The 13,914-nt window shown below is 36.8% G+C and overlaps 1 protein-coding gene across 1 annotated transcript in view; it reads right to left on the reverse strand.

Moving 5' to 3' along the window:
- The window catches only part of LOC134489977 (voltage-dependent L-type calcium channel subunit alpha-1D), a 160,956-nt gene that overhangs the window by 65,789 nt on the left and 81,253 nt on the right, over window positions 1-13,914 (reverse strand). The window contains exons 18-25 of the mRNA XM_063292853.1: window positions 13,362-13,449; window positions 12,492-12,599; window positions 12,267-12,319; window positions 11,354-11,500; window positions 9,637-9,838; window positions 7,437-7,595; window positions 5,745-5,855; window positions 2,187-2,270 (exon numbers count right to left, since the gene is read on the reverse strand). Of these exons, the coding sequence (XP_063148923.1) occupies window positions 2,187-2,270; window positions 5,745-5,855; window positions 7,437-7,595; window positions 9,637-9,838; window positions 11,354-11,500; window positions 12,267-12,319; window positions 12,492-12,599; window positions 13,362-13,449 (952 nt within the window). The remainder of the gene's footprint in view (window positions 1-2,186; window positions 2,271-5,744; window positions 5,856-7,436; window positions 7,596-9,636; window positions 9,839-11,353; window positions 11,501-12,266; window positions 12,320-12,491; window positions 12,600-13,361; window positions 13,450-13,914) is intronic.

Genomic DNA, 13,914 nt, shown 5'->3' on the forward strand with positions numbered 1-13,914 from the left:
AGATCAAAATAATATTATAACAGAACACTTAAGGAAGTTTTTTTAGTTTTCAGTTTTTTATATTAAAAGTTTCCTTTAATATTAAAAAAAAGTAATTCAGAGCTCCCTTAGTACCACCCCCTCCCTAAGTATACTCATCCCCTGGAGAATGGTACTGAAGGACTACAAACATTTAGATATTATCTTTAAAAAAAGAAGACATTTATGTTGAAAACGTACAGCTGAGCATTACACTCTAACAGTAAGCAGGCTTTGCTGTAGCAAACCAAGTATATTTTATTTTGTATTGATACTGAAATCTTCTAAATTATGTACCTGTTATACCTGTTACTCAGAATTAGTTGTGACTTTGACAAAAGCAATGTTGGTGAGGTATTCTCTGTGTGCCTCTTGAATACAAAAACAACATATATGCAAAAATCCAAGTCTTGCCAAGAAAAAAAAATGAGTCAAAGAGAAAGTAACTATTCTAAGTCCAAAACTGACATTTTTATTCCCTGTTTGGGGGGCACACTGGTGGAAATAGAGGTGTTTATACTCTATCTGGCAGATCAAAAGCTTCTTTTTATCTACATGTCTGTATGTCAACATTTTGCCTTTATCACCATCAAAGCACTTGAACAAAGCAAGAAGGTAAAGGAGATTTCACACCAAGGAGATGTGCAAGGGTAGATGTGCCCCTCTAACTATGGGTGACCTTCTTTTCAACTGAGCAGAAGGACAGATTGGAACCATTTTATACCCTCTGGGATGTCTACCCAGGGACTGTAAGGGAGAGAAGTGTCCACACAGAAACCAGCTTAAACTAAACCTGGACTGCACTTTCTATAACCCATGAAGCCAAATCAAGCCCAGAGATGACTTCAGGAAAGGTCAAAGGGTAGGAGTTAGGGGTGAAGGGAAATGACGAAAGCAGGATGTGTATCACAATCTCCTTCCCTTTTGTATATGCACTGTGACATTGCACAGATGTTCAAAAAGAACAGATTTTATGTCACAACAGTACAATGTTCCTTTCATCATTTTGACAAAAACATCAGATCCTGTGGAAATCTCTATTCTGGACTATTAGCCATATGACTGATTCATATGACTATTATTCATAAGACTTATGATTCAGCCATATGCCTAATAGTCATATAATTAATTCTTAATTATACTTCATGATAACTTTTAAAATTCTAGTTATAAAACCTCTTTACTAAATCTATAAGGTTTTTGTGAAATATGATTTTTAAAACTTGGGTAATATATACTTCATTGTTTTTTGTATTTGCAGTACAGTCTAATTTTGCTGGCTTTCTTCCACCCTTGCCCCCAGTCCCAAATACAGGTCTCTGCTAGTGATGCAAAGATCTCATGGATAGCAGCTTAAACTGAACCAGGCCTATTTGACCTGTGACCCATCAAACAGGTCACTTATTGTGCCGAAACCAGCTGCAATGGATAGCTATGTGTTTTTAATGCTTGAGGAAACCTATTGTTGTCCACTTGTGAGCAATACGGTCTTTTGAATGTGGTATCTCAATTTCCATTAGAAATCTTTGTCATAGGAATGTGTGACTAGAGTTCACGAGGCCTTTTTTAGTTTTGGGGCACAATCCACATGTATTACTGTGTGAATGTTAGAACTGCAGTTTTCACACAATACACGAACAACTCATCTCTTAATAGGAGGGGGAAGGATGTATGGGTCACTAATTTCAAACTACTCTTTTCTGCTCTTATGCTAAATGGACAGCCATTACTTTGTAGTGGGGAGAACAGGGTTACTTACATTAATTTCGGTTATAGCAATATCAACGACGCTACCAACAACAATTAAGGCATCAAAAGTGTTCCATGCATCAGTGAAATAGTGCTGTTAGGACAAGCATTCAGTAGCACGAGAAAACAGAAACAGAAAAGAAAGAGAAGAAAAGGACAGTGTTATAACACCGAAACACAATGTACTAGTACTGCATCTTTCCATCTCAAATCTGAGAAAGTGAGAAGCAAACTATGAATTATGACTGGCCTGCATTCGGAGTTAAGAACCATATCCAAAGTTCTGTGACTTGTCCAAATAACAGAATAGGTGGGGGAAGGGAGAAGAGAGATAAAGAGGGTGGGGGTGGGGGGAGAGAAGGACAGAGAGAGAGAGACAGCGCAGTGGGACTGCAGGTGTTTTGCTGGGGAATACTCACATCAGCTTCACTGAGAACGATGTCTACTATGCTGCCAAGAACGACGAGGGAGTCAAACGAGTTCCAGGCATCACTAAAATAGCCCTGAACAGAGCAGGCAGGGTGCAAATGTTTGTGATTACATATGAAATGTCAGAATATTTGCATACTTCTGTTTAACTTCTTCATAAACAGAAATTACATCAAACAAAAATTTTGTGGTGTCATGAGGAAATAATCATCAATATTGCCTACTGAAGGAAAGGCTTATATGTGACATGACTCCATTGCCATATACCAGCAGAGTTTATGTTGTAAATATGGACACAGAGTACTGGTAGCATGAGCAGAAAATATCTGCACTCACACTGCTCCAGTGAGACTTCACTACAAATTAACTTCATTTTCTAAGGTAGTTAGAGTTATGGATGACGACTACCACAAGCCCCATCCAACTGACGCTGTGCGAGGGCACCAGTTTGCCTACTAAAGCATAAGCTGTTGGGATACATGTTGACACCTGATAGCCTCTCTCACAGGTCACCTTTCACTGCCCTGACGCATCTCTCATAACCTCTACTGAACAAATGGCTGCCAGTGAAAAATCCTGGTGGGCATGACAATTCAGGGGAGAATCTTAAAATATAAATATAAATTCATGCTTCTGTATAGTTTACTTCTGCAAACTAATATGTTGAAACGCCAAACAGAAGTAAAGAAGTGTTGAATAATCTTTAAGTAGAGTCACCCCAAATTTCACCATGTAGATACGTAGGAACACAGGAAATTGGCTTATTCAGAATATTTTACATCACTGTATTTTTTTTTTTTACTTTGGCTGGGTTCACACAGCATGCTGAACTCATCATTGGTAGGGCTAATGGTTAATATGCTGTGAGAACACCTAAGCTCAGTCAGCCATGGGGTTAGAAAGGGGTAGCTTTAACCTAAAACAGAGCTGGGGTCTCTGGATTTAAACAAAGCCCCTCCAGTCAGTTCTATCATGTGAACATGGACTAGATGGTTAGCCCTTTCTTCCTGCTGCTGGCACAAAATCCATACTGTATGTGGAGAAACCATACAGAACAGAACTTTTGGGGGAACTCCATCCTTCTGACATTTTTACTTTAAGCTTCCACCTACTGCAGACACACAGAAGGGGGTGGAAGGGCAGGGGTGGATAAGCCTTCCCCAACTCTTTGTACTACAGTGAATCATTATTTTTTACATTTTTCCATAACATTAAAAAAATGTCAGGAATCAACAGCTTCAAAGATACTCTTCTGGTAGCTGAGCTTCCTACAAAGATGGCTACTTTCTGGGTAGAAACAGGTTGGGTCAGTTATATGTTATGAATTCAGCCATTGTCTAACCCAGTGTTTCTCAACCTTGGCAACATTAAGAAGTGTGGACTTCAACTCTCAGAATTCCCCAGCCAGCACAGCTGGCTGGGGAATTCTGGGAGTTGAAGTCCACACTTCTTAAAGTTGCTAAGGTTGAGAAACAATAGTCTAACCAATAGCTTTGAAAAGTTTTCAAGAGGAAACTTCTCCAGCCCTATTTAGAAGGGCTGAGGATTAAACCACAGATCTTCTTCATGAAGGCAAGTGTTCTTGCACTAAACTATGGTCCTTCCCATATTATGTATGATTAATAATGCCCACAATGAATTAAAAATTAAAGGAAGTCAATCTGACATACAATATATGAAATAATAAAGATGAATATGAAACTAATGGGCAGCACTCAGACTCTGTGGCAGTTTAAATCAGCTTGTATGGACTCATTAAGAGTGTTTTTGTTTAATGAAGTTCGATTCTCCTCCAAATTGTGACATGCTATTAGTGTCTCTTTAAGACATGGAAATAGGAAATAAAATAAAAAACAAGCCAGCGGAACTGACATTTCCAAATAAGAAATATCTACGTTGTTTGATCTCTATGGTCTCAGCAACACGTGTTCAGTGACTGAAACAAAATGTATTGTTTGATCAGCACAATTCAGGAGAAAAGAAAAGCCAGACAGATGTAAACAGTTACCATGAGAAGATCGCACTAACAACAGAGGGGAATGAGAAACACCTCAAGCAGAATATGGACCATTACAAGGGCACTCCAAAATATTTGGAGTGGAATGTTAACTGGAAAATACTTGAATGGGCTGCTGTCTTATTGAGTTACTATAAGATTGCTGGAAGTTTAAACTGCATGTCACGTATTGATGTCTTAAGGCACACCTTTCCCATCAGCATGTTCAATATTGTTTTCAGCAATGTGTAGGGGCAAAGCAAGCAAATACAAATAAAAACACAAGTAAAAGAAATCAAGATGATTCTGGAAAAGGGAAAATGCAATATATGGACAAGTCACAGCAAGTAAACTTGCATCACACATCTCACAGCCTTCATCACTGCAATAACCCAAGATGAAATTACTTACTAGGTATCTTTTCTTTTTTGGCACACAAATCTGATACAAAATGGCAAGGGAAAATAATTCCATATTTGGTTACATAATGCTTGGTTTTCGTGACCTCATGAACTTTGCAAATAATTTATGGTATTCAAATTTTTTTTATTGGAAAACAGGTAGTAGAATGGCTTGAAACATAAAGTATGATGTTGTCTTCCACTCCCTTGATGGCAAGGTGGAGGGTTAAACCCACCCACTGACATCAGTGAACTGAGCATGCTCATCTGGAAAAGAATCCCAAGGTTCAAGCAGCTCCTGATGAAGTTGAGACTCTTGGCTTGGCAGACATTCCGATTTCACAGGTGCCCTTATGTGGAAGAGCCTGTCTTCTAATGGAAGTTCTCTTCCATTCAGCATGTGGATGTTGGAGGACTGGATTGTCATCAGTTATGAGAGATGGCATGGTCACACTCCTACTTCAAAATACAACTAACCCGATGAAGAATGGCTGAAACTACTATATATCTACAGAGCCTGGGATTAATTTGATCCATAAGAAAGGTCATAATCTGGTATCTTACATCCAAATTATCTTTGAATAACAACTGGGAATGTTCAGCTACTGAATTTGGAAAAAAAATCAATCGTATTAAATTGCTGGAGCCCATTTGTTCATTTGCAAACTGTTCTTAAGCTATACTGCTCCCAAATGTGTCAGTGCCCACCTACAAACATATGCTTGTTCTATTTGCCCAAATCATATAACTACTTCTCTGAAATACTTGTGAGACAAGACACTGTCCTGTTTTGTCTTATACTACCACAGTGGTCAAACATGCCTTGGGATTGACATTCAGTATGTTTGGGAGTATAATATATTTTCAGAACTAGCAGAAGAAAAAAGGTGAATTAATGACATTAATATATTCCTTGCTTGTTATTACCAAGCAATACATTTTTAAAAATAATCATGTTGCTACATTTTATTTCCTGCAGTTGCATAAACACTGTTATCAGACGTAACATTTCTGCGAAGATATTTCTGATGATTTACTATGAAAAACTTACATTTTCTCATTTATGTGTGTTGATCTAAGCAAAAAATACTTGTAAATTAATAACAAGCAACTAAAAGGAAATGCTAATTGAATCATACATACTCTCTTACCTTCGGTTTAAATGCAATGAGTTTCAGAATCATTTCAACAGTAAACACTGCAGTAAACACCATATTCAGAATATCCATTGCATCATTAAAAAGTTTAGACTGTCCATAGTGCTACAAATTAAAAAATGAGAAGAATATTAATATAACTATTTTTTCAGGCAATCAAAATAAATAAAGCAACAAATCTCTATCACTCCTTAAATCTTGTACTAAAAAGATTAGTATGAAATCCTGTGTTCTTAAGGAACACAAGGAGAAGTTTGGAAAGTGCAACACATTCAGAAAGTATATGGCAGTTTCACATTAAGTCATTACTTCTTTTAACCAAATCATCTTGTTTGTTAAAGAAACCACAATGCCTGGATTTACATTTTAATTGTTTAGAAACCATAATGACTACATTCACAAAAAAGCACCGAGCTAAAACAAAATGAATAATGTGATGACTCGGCATAGGTGAATTCAGGTAAAAGTAGTAAAAAGGAAACTGACTAGCTTTGACCCCAGTTAAACTGGATGCTGACAATTGGCTGGATTCATACGTTGTGCTAAAATGCAGTTCCTTTTCATTTTGGCTTGTAGAATAAGCCACAGTGGCTTGATTCACACATACTTCTGTGCCATAAGCAATGGTTTACAAACCACAGTGGCTGGGTTCACTGATGACTGCAGCTAGCCAAGATGAGACAAAATTGACAAAGTGTGCATTGTGACATCAAAATATAAGCTCTGCCTTTTCACACTTGCGTGGTAAGACTGCAGACAAGTATGTAAAGGGAAGATTTTGCATCATGACATTGGGATCTTCATTTTAGTGCTTGTTCTCCTTGTTCACCCATGGACACCCAAGGATGGGTTCTCAGAACATGCCAACCCGAAAGCAAATATGAAATGTGAACCCAGACAGTGTATCTCACTGTAATGGTTAAACATTTGTTTAAGGATGGGATGAAGGGAAGAAGCACACAACTGAATGCCTGCTTCAAATGCAAGGATTTAAATATATGCAACTGCTGTTACACAGTGAAATTTAAGAGGTCCTCATTACTCAAGCTTGTAATTTTGTTTCCATGTTCTTGTGCAAGAAGCCTCTCTCTTCAGTTAAATGTCCAAACCTGAATTCTAGTCTATGAAGCAAGAAAGTTTGAATGGAAATATTTTATTTTTTAAAAATTTCCCTTACAGAATAGACTTTCTGAATAGTTATAGGAAAGTCTGGAGAATTTGATGTCAATTATTGATGTGGCCAAAAGTATTGGTACCCCTCCACTTTTCCAATTTGCCATGAAATAAGTTGAAACTGATACAGGTAAGTGGCATCTACCATTCTTTATTTCATAGTCCAAAGAGCAGGCACTTTGCTTTTGATGTATGACTTAACATATTCTTGTAAATAATAAAATCATAATTTAAAATAATTTTCTTAAGCTTTTAGTAAAAAATAGCAATTCCAAAACCACAGATGAAATCTACTGTTTCATGCAAGGTACCTTTTCTCTGTGCCATCTTGCACCATTCCTAAATATGATCTGGAGGAAATGCTAATAACATGCAGGATAATTCTAAATAAATTCTAAATAAACAAATACAGGATAATTATAAATAAACCGGGGGGGGACTAATTGTAAAATAAAATGGCCATACCCAATTTCCTTAGGGTAACTCAGAAGTGGCACCTTGTTTCATTCCTACCTGCATAGCCAAGCAAAGGGTGTTGAGCATGATGAGGACAAACATGATATATTCAAAGACAGCAGAGTTCACCATGTACCAGAATTTGTACTGGTAAGGATTTTTTGGAATGTATCGACGCAATGGCCGGGCTTTCAAAGCATATTCTACACACTGACGCTGAAAATAGTAGAAATGTCAACATCATAAACAGGAATTGCAATGTAGGCCAGAACTATCTGTCTGCGATTCAAGTTTTTATTACAGAAACAAATCCATTAGTGGACAGCTCCATTATATGAACTGTTACATCACATAGGCAAAGCCAGAAGGAAAGAAGCATTCTAAACATATCATGGAAGTCACCTAGAACTAGACTGTGATCATGATGTAACTGTTAAATTCAGTGTTTAAAACTGGCTTTTGTGCCTGTAGCTCTGGATCATCACAATCTAAAAATAATTACTATTTAGCAACTACTTCATAATCTCTCTTTGTGCAAGCATAGTTTTAAGTACCACAGGTCTAAAGACCAAAAGGGTTATGAGCAAGTCTTAACCCTTTCCTATTAAGATAGGCAAATCAAAGCAAGTTTGCAGGAATGGACAAATGACTTGCCCTCAACCCCACTCACTATGCCACAAGCAGAACAGAAGCAAATTAATAGGCACGAAAATATTGAATTCCTAAAAGCCACAGTGCTGCCATGGTCAAGGGGGACGGGAGGGAAGGAGGGAGAGGGAGAGGGAAAGGCTCTAAGATCTTCACAGCATATCCCTTAGGGTTCACAGCAAGATGGGAAACCTAACTGCAAGCACCAGGATGCTGAGCTGAATGAGCAGGAAAGAAGAAAGAAGCCTCATTTTAAAGGAGTGGGTTGGTGATGACTGAATTCATGGGGAAAAACTGAATTCATATTGCTCCACATACCCAAGTGAGACGCCAACCATCTTAAAACTGCTGCTAAAGATGAGGCCTTTCTGCCTGAACATAAGGCCTTTTCCTACTTTCTTTGACACTAAGTTAATTTCCTCTAGGGACAGATAGGAATGGGAAGCTCCTGCTGGAGTTTCTGGTTCTCCCCTGTTTGATCACCTGATTGTCAGGTTTCATGAAAGGACAGGTAGCAGAGATTTTTATTCTCCCTCTTCTAGTAAAGTCCAGGGCTGAAAAACTACTTTGGCTGTTTGTGAGAGAAGGACTCCCAGCAACTGGTTATAAACAAAGTAAGACTTTTCCTCTCCACAGAGATAAAATGACTATTCCTATTTTAAATCATAAAATAAATGTACTAAACTAGTGCAAAACTTTGTGACAGACCACAAATTATGTAAAACTTCAGCAAAATCTCATCTGATCACAGTCATTGTTGGAGGGAGTACATGGATTCCTCTTAGCGGTGCCTTGCGACCCATGGGCTCTTTGTTGCAACCTGTAAACTACTCCTTGTTAAATTAAATACTGTCTAACTAATGGTCAGAGAATATGTTATTTTACACTTATCCTGAACTTCATTTACCCATCTGTTGCCCTCTTTGAAATGAACTTCATTTATCCATCTGTTGAGTTTTCTCCATCGTGAATAAGATGGCTCCAGACTGGGTAACTTCAATGCCACCTGGCCAGGAAGTACTTCATCCAGCACTGGGTGAAAAGGCTTGCACAGTCTTCCTTGCATTGCTGCCTGAGGAAGGTTCTTTAGCCCTTTCATGACCTTGGCCTCTTCTGACAGGCCTTTCAAGGAGGTATGCTTTCCTACTGCTGGCCTACCTCAACTGCTTCTCGGTGGGGGAGCAGTTGAGATAGTCCATCCAATTTTCCACACCACAGGGATCTCTCACCTGGGTGAGCAGGAAGGATTCTCTGCAGCTTGCCCTGGAGCTGCCCAGCAACTTCAACCTTCTCCATACCATGAGCTTTGAGGGAGGAAGCTAAGAGAGGCTCCCAAACACTCCAAAACAAAGCAGCATACTGATTCTTCACAAAGCAGCTTTGAATGGTCACTATGTCAAAGTGAAGTACTCCTATGAAGCTTTGCAAAGCCTTATCACAAAGGTAGTAGCAGTTCTTGTTTCTCATAACATTGTGCAGCATATTCATTTGCCATCACATTAGGCCAGTTCATAGAAAACTTGCTTAGTAATGGGAAGCAAAGAAGCCTTAGGATTCTGAAGATCATTATATATCAGATTATAATATTTATATAGATGTTATTTATTACCTGATTTTTGTCAAGTTCACAGTTCTTGTATTCTTGTTCTCCCTGTTCTTGGAATGTGACAATGACAAAGCCAACAAATATGTTCATCATGAAGAAAGCAATAATAATAATGTAGATGATGAAAAAAATAGAGATTTCCACTCTGTAATTGTAGATTGGTCCTACGTTCTCTCCATTTGAATCTATAGCTTTATAAAGAAGCCTGCGTATTAAAGACAAGTGAAAAATGATTGTAACATCATGAAAACAGCAATTTCTAATTCTGGTTTCAATATTGAAAGGTATGTTTTGTAAGGAAGGTCCTTTTTCTGGTCATGGAACAAGAGGGCAAGAGGCCTGTCACTACCGGTCCCCTTCAAAGCCTGTTTCAGACTGTCTATCAATCAGGGGGAAAGAAAATAAGGAGGAGGCCCTGCTGTACAAGCAGCTATGAAAACTGGAAACCCAATTAAATCTAGAGGACACCAGGATGTGTAAAGCTGCTTTATAGCAATGTTAAGAATATTAAGAAGAGAAGGTAATCTGCCACAAGACAATCATTCAAGGTTTTGTAAGCCATTATTGAGGAATCTAGGGGAGAATGTCAGGTTGAGGCACACCTTCCCCACTCTATCTTATAAGAGAGACAGTTTCAGCAGAAAAATTCTGGTTTGCATTAAGCCAATGTTCTCTGTTACTTTCAAATTAGGAAACTCCAGCTTAAAACTAATTAACATACCAAAATTATGGAAAAATTATGCTGAGAAGTCTAGAAAAAAAGTTACACAAGATTCCAATGTATAACTTAGGAAGAGATTTCCATGAGCACATAGAAAAGGTAAGGAGAAGAAACAGAGAAAAAATGGGCAAGATAAAAGGGAATGGCTGAATACATAGAAAAATGAGAATATAGTTTGAATCTTCAATAAATTCATTACAGAGTGCAAATGTTTAACCTAGAGTAGGTCTACTGGTAGATTATTCTAAACCAAGGAAGAATTATGAGGATCGGTATTATTTGTAAGGTGAGCTGTTATCCTGCTAGCATCAACAGTGGAAATGTGAAGGACTCATAAACATTTCCATCAAATTTACAGTCTGTTTAAAATTAGAAGTTATTCATATTCCCTACTCCATTAACTATATAGCTCTGTAACACATTATACCTATAAAGAGCCAGTCTGGTCTAGTGGTTAAGGTGCTGGGCTAGAAACCAGGAGACTGAGAGTTCTAGTCCCACCTTAGGCATGAAAGCCGGCTGGGTGGCCTTGGGCCAGTCACTCTCTCTCAGCCCAGCTCAACTCACAGGGTTGTTGTTGTGGGGAAAAGAGGAGGAGGAAGGAGTATTAGGTATGTTCCCCGCCTTGAGTTATTTGTAACAATAATAAAGGCAGGATAGAAAATAAATAAAATAAAAATAAAATAAAATGGTACATCCTCATTATACATCAAGGCAATAGTATTTCTGAGAGTCACCTCTGAAAAGGCCAGTCAATAAAATAAAATAAAATAAAATAAAATAAAATAAAATAAAATAAAATAAAATAAAATAAAATAAAATAAAATAAAATAAAATAAAATAAAATAAAATAAAATAAAATAAAATAAAATAAAATAAAATAAAATAAAATAAAATAAAATAAAATAAAATAAAATAAAATAAAATAAAATAAAATAAAATAAAATAAAATAAAATAAAATAAAATAAAATAAAATATTTTGTAAATGATACACTTACGCAGGCCAGCCCTCAAAAGTAGAAACAGTAAAAAGAGCCATCATAGCAGTAAGGACATTATCAAAGTTGAAATCGCTGTTCTGCCATATTCTCTCTCTCACCATTGGACTCTCCACATCTCCATCTTTATAAACAATAAATATTCCCCTATTGATGAAAAAAGCAAACAGTTACTATTGTAATTGCCAAATTTATTTATTTATTTATTTATTTATTATTTATTTATCTATCAAATTTGTCACCACCCATCTCCTCCCACTGGACGGACTCTAGAAGGTTTACAACAAAATATTCAGTAAAACAATAAGTATATAAAATACATTATAAAATTACATATTGTTAATAATATAAATAAGAGTAAAGTCCAGGTGGCTGTATCTCATTCCGTCTTCACATGGAAGGGGTACTTCAAGGCACTAGCCAACCCCAGGCATGACTCTTCTCCTCCCCGCCCCAGGCCAGCTGGCAGAGCCAGGTCTTCAAGTTTCTCCGAAAATATCTTAAACTTCCTTTTATCTTTCTTTCTTAAAATGCACCTATAACACAATTCTTAGCCTCAATGAACAGCAGGAATGGGGAATCTTATGACCCACTGAAATATTTTCAACTTTAGTGGTATAGTTATTTCTATTACATTTATAGTCCAGCTTTCTTCCAAGAACAGACAAAGACATCTCTCCTGATTTTATCAACAGGTCTCTCAAGTAAATGGATCTGGAAAAGTGACTGACCCAAACTATTCAGTTAGCTTTGTGGTCTACTAGGTACTTGAAGCTGTATATTCCCTGTCAAAGTCCAGCACCTCAGGAACTACACTATATTGCTTCTTAGCAACATTTGGAGAGCCAAAAGCTTCCCATTTCTTTGTTACTGTATTGCCATCTAAAACTGCAGATTAAGAAAATGTTCTTACCGGCAGTCCACAGGATTTTGCTTTGCTTCATCTGTGCACCGATAGAATTTTCCCTATACATAAAAAAAGCACAGCGATATAATCTAGAGCACCATTCCTATTTCATAATTTTTCAAGCATCTCTGTACAGCCTCTACAAGCCTCACAAAGAATGATTTACCAGACCAATATTTTATGTATCATTTGGTTTTACTATGCTCTGGATTGTTTTTTTCTTGTTCTTACCTTAAAGAGCTGAACACCGATACATGCAAACATGAACTGAAGTAGAGTTGTAACGATCATTATATTACCAATAGTTCGAATGGCGACAAAGACACATTGAACAACATGCTGTAGGGAAGGAAAGAAAAGGAGATCAGTTCAATCTTCACTTGGTGTATAATCACTATGTTTAATAAACTAGCACTTCATTTTTAGAGTATCAACAAAATACTCTATTTATTAAAATTTGACATTTTAAATTATGCCTTACTATTTTTATACTCAGAATTGGCCCACAATAGGAAAAAAAGACATCTTATATGCCACAAAGTCAGTCTCACTATTAAGCCGTCATAAGTAGCATATAAAGAAGCTAATCATGCAATATTAAATATGTCTAAAATAAGCTCCATTGAATTTGAGCTCAGTGAGGCTTATTCCCAAGGAACACGATTGGGACCTCAAACGTTCATTGCTAGAGTAGATGAAAGAGAGGTTTTCATTCCTGGGTAGTCTCAAAATTAACATCCCTTTTAGATAAGCCAAGATCAAGGACCAGGATGAGATGATGGGTGTACAACCAAACCACCACTGGAATTCAGAAATGAGAGTTATGAAGAAATCTAGACAAAGGAGAAAATCCAGGAATACAGCACTGTATTTAACATTGGTTTAAAAATATTTGGAAAAAAGGAGAAAGGCATCATTAAAACCACCTGAGAAAGATGAATCTCAAAGTGATACAGACAGAATGCTGAACTTATTTGAGCTCAAAGCCCCCAAGGCATTCTTAAGGTAATCTCTGTCAAGGCAAACTGACATTTTAGACAATTACTGTAATTTTGTTTATAAACAGAATATACGTTTTGCAAAGAAAATTAAAAAAGAAACCTTAAGTCCTTTTGCTCTGTTAATAGCCCTTAATGGCCTTAAGACTCTTAAAACTCTCAGAATCTTCACAACTGATATAGCACTTGATCTAGATGAAAAGTAAAACAAATAAAACATTAGCTTGACATGACTTAATGCTACTCAACTACTGTGATAAAGTTAAGCAACATTCATGCACACAACAGCCCATTAATTCTGAAATTTCATTTGTTTCCTGGAAAAAATAAATACTGATGTGTTTTTTTGTTCTCCTTCTTTTCTTCTGAAGCAAAAGGATCTCTTGGGGTGGATAACTCCTCAGTAAGCTTAATGCTTCTTAACATAAACTTTTTAAATGAGTTTAATGCTGATAAGTAAAATGAATAAACTAAGGTGTATGGCAGCAGACAAGTTGTCCCATGCAGGTTTTTAATAGCTATAGAATTTGTTTTTCTCTTCTAGACTTAAACAAATAGAGCAAAACAAAAACCTTCAATTTTTGCAGTTGTCTTATTTATTTTGACAATTTATATAGAAAATAAAATAATAAATAAATACATGTATTTGTATGCTG

Source organism: Candoia aspera, chromosome 2, assembly GCF_035149785.1.
Source record: "Candoia aspera isolate rCanAsp1 chromosome 2, rCanAsp1.hap2, whole genome shotgun sequence".
Taxonomy (NCBI): Eukaryota; Metazoa; Chordata; class Lepidosauria; order Squamata; family Boidae; genus Candoia; species Candoia aspera.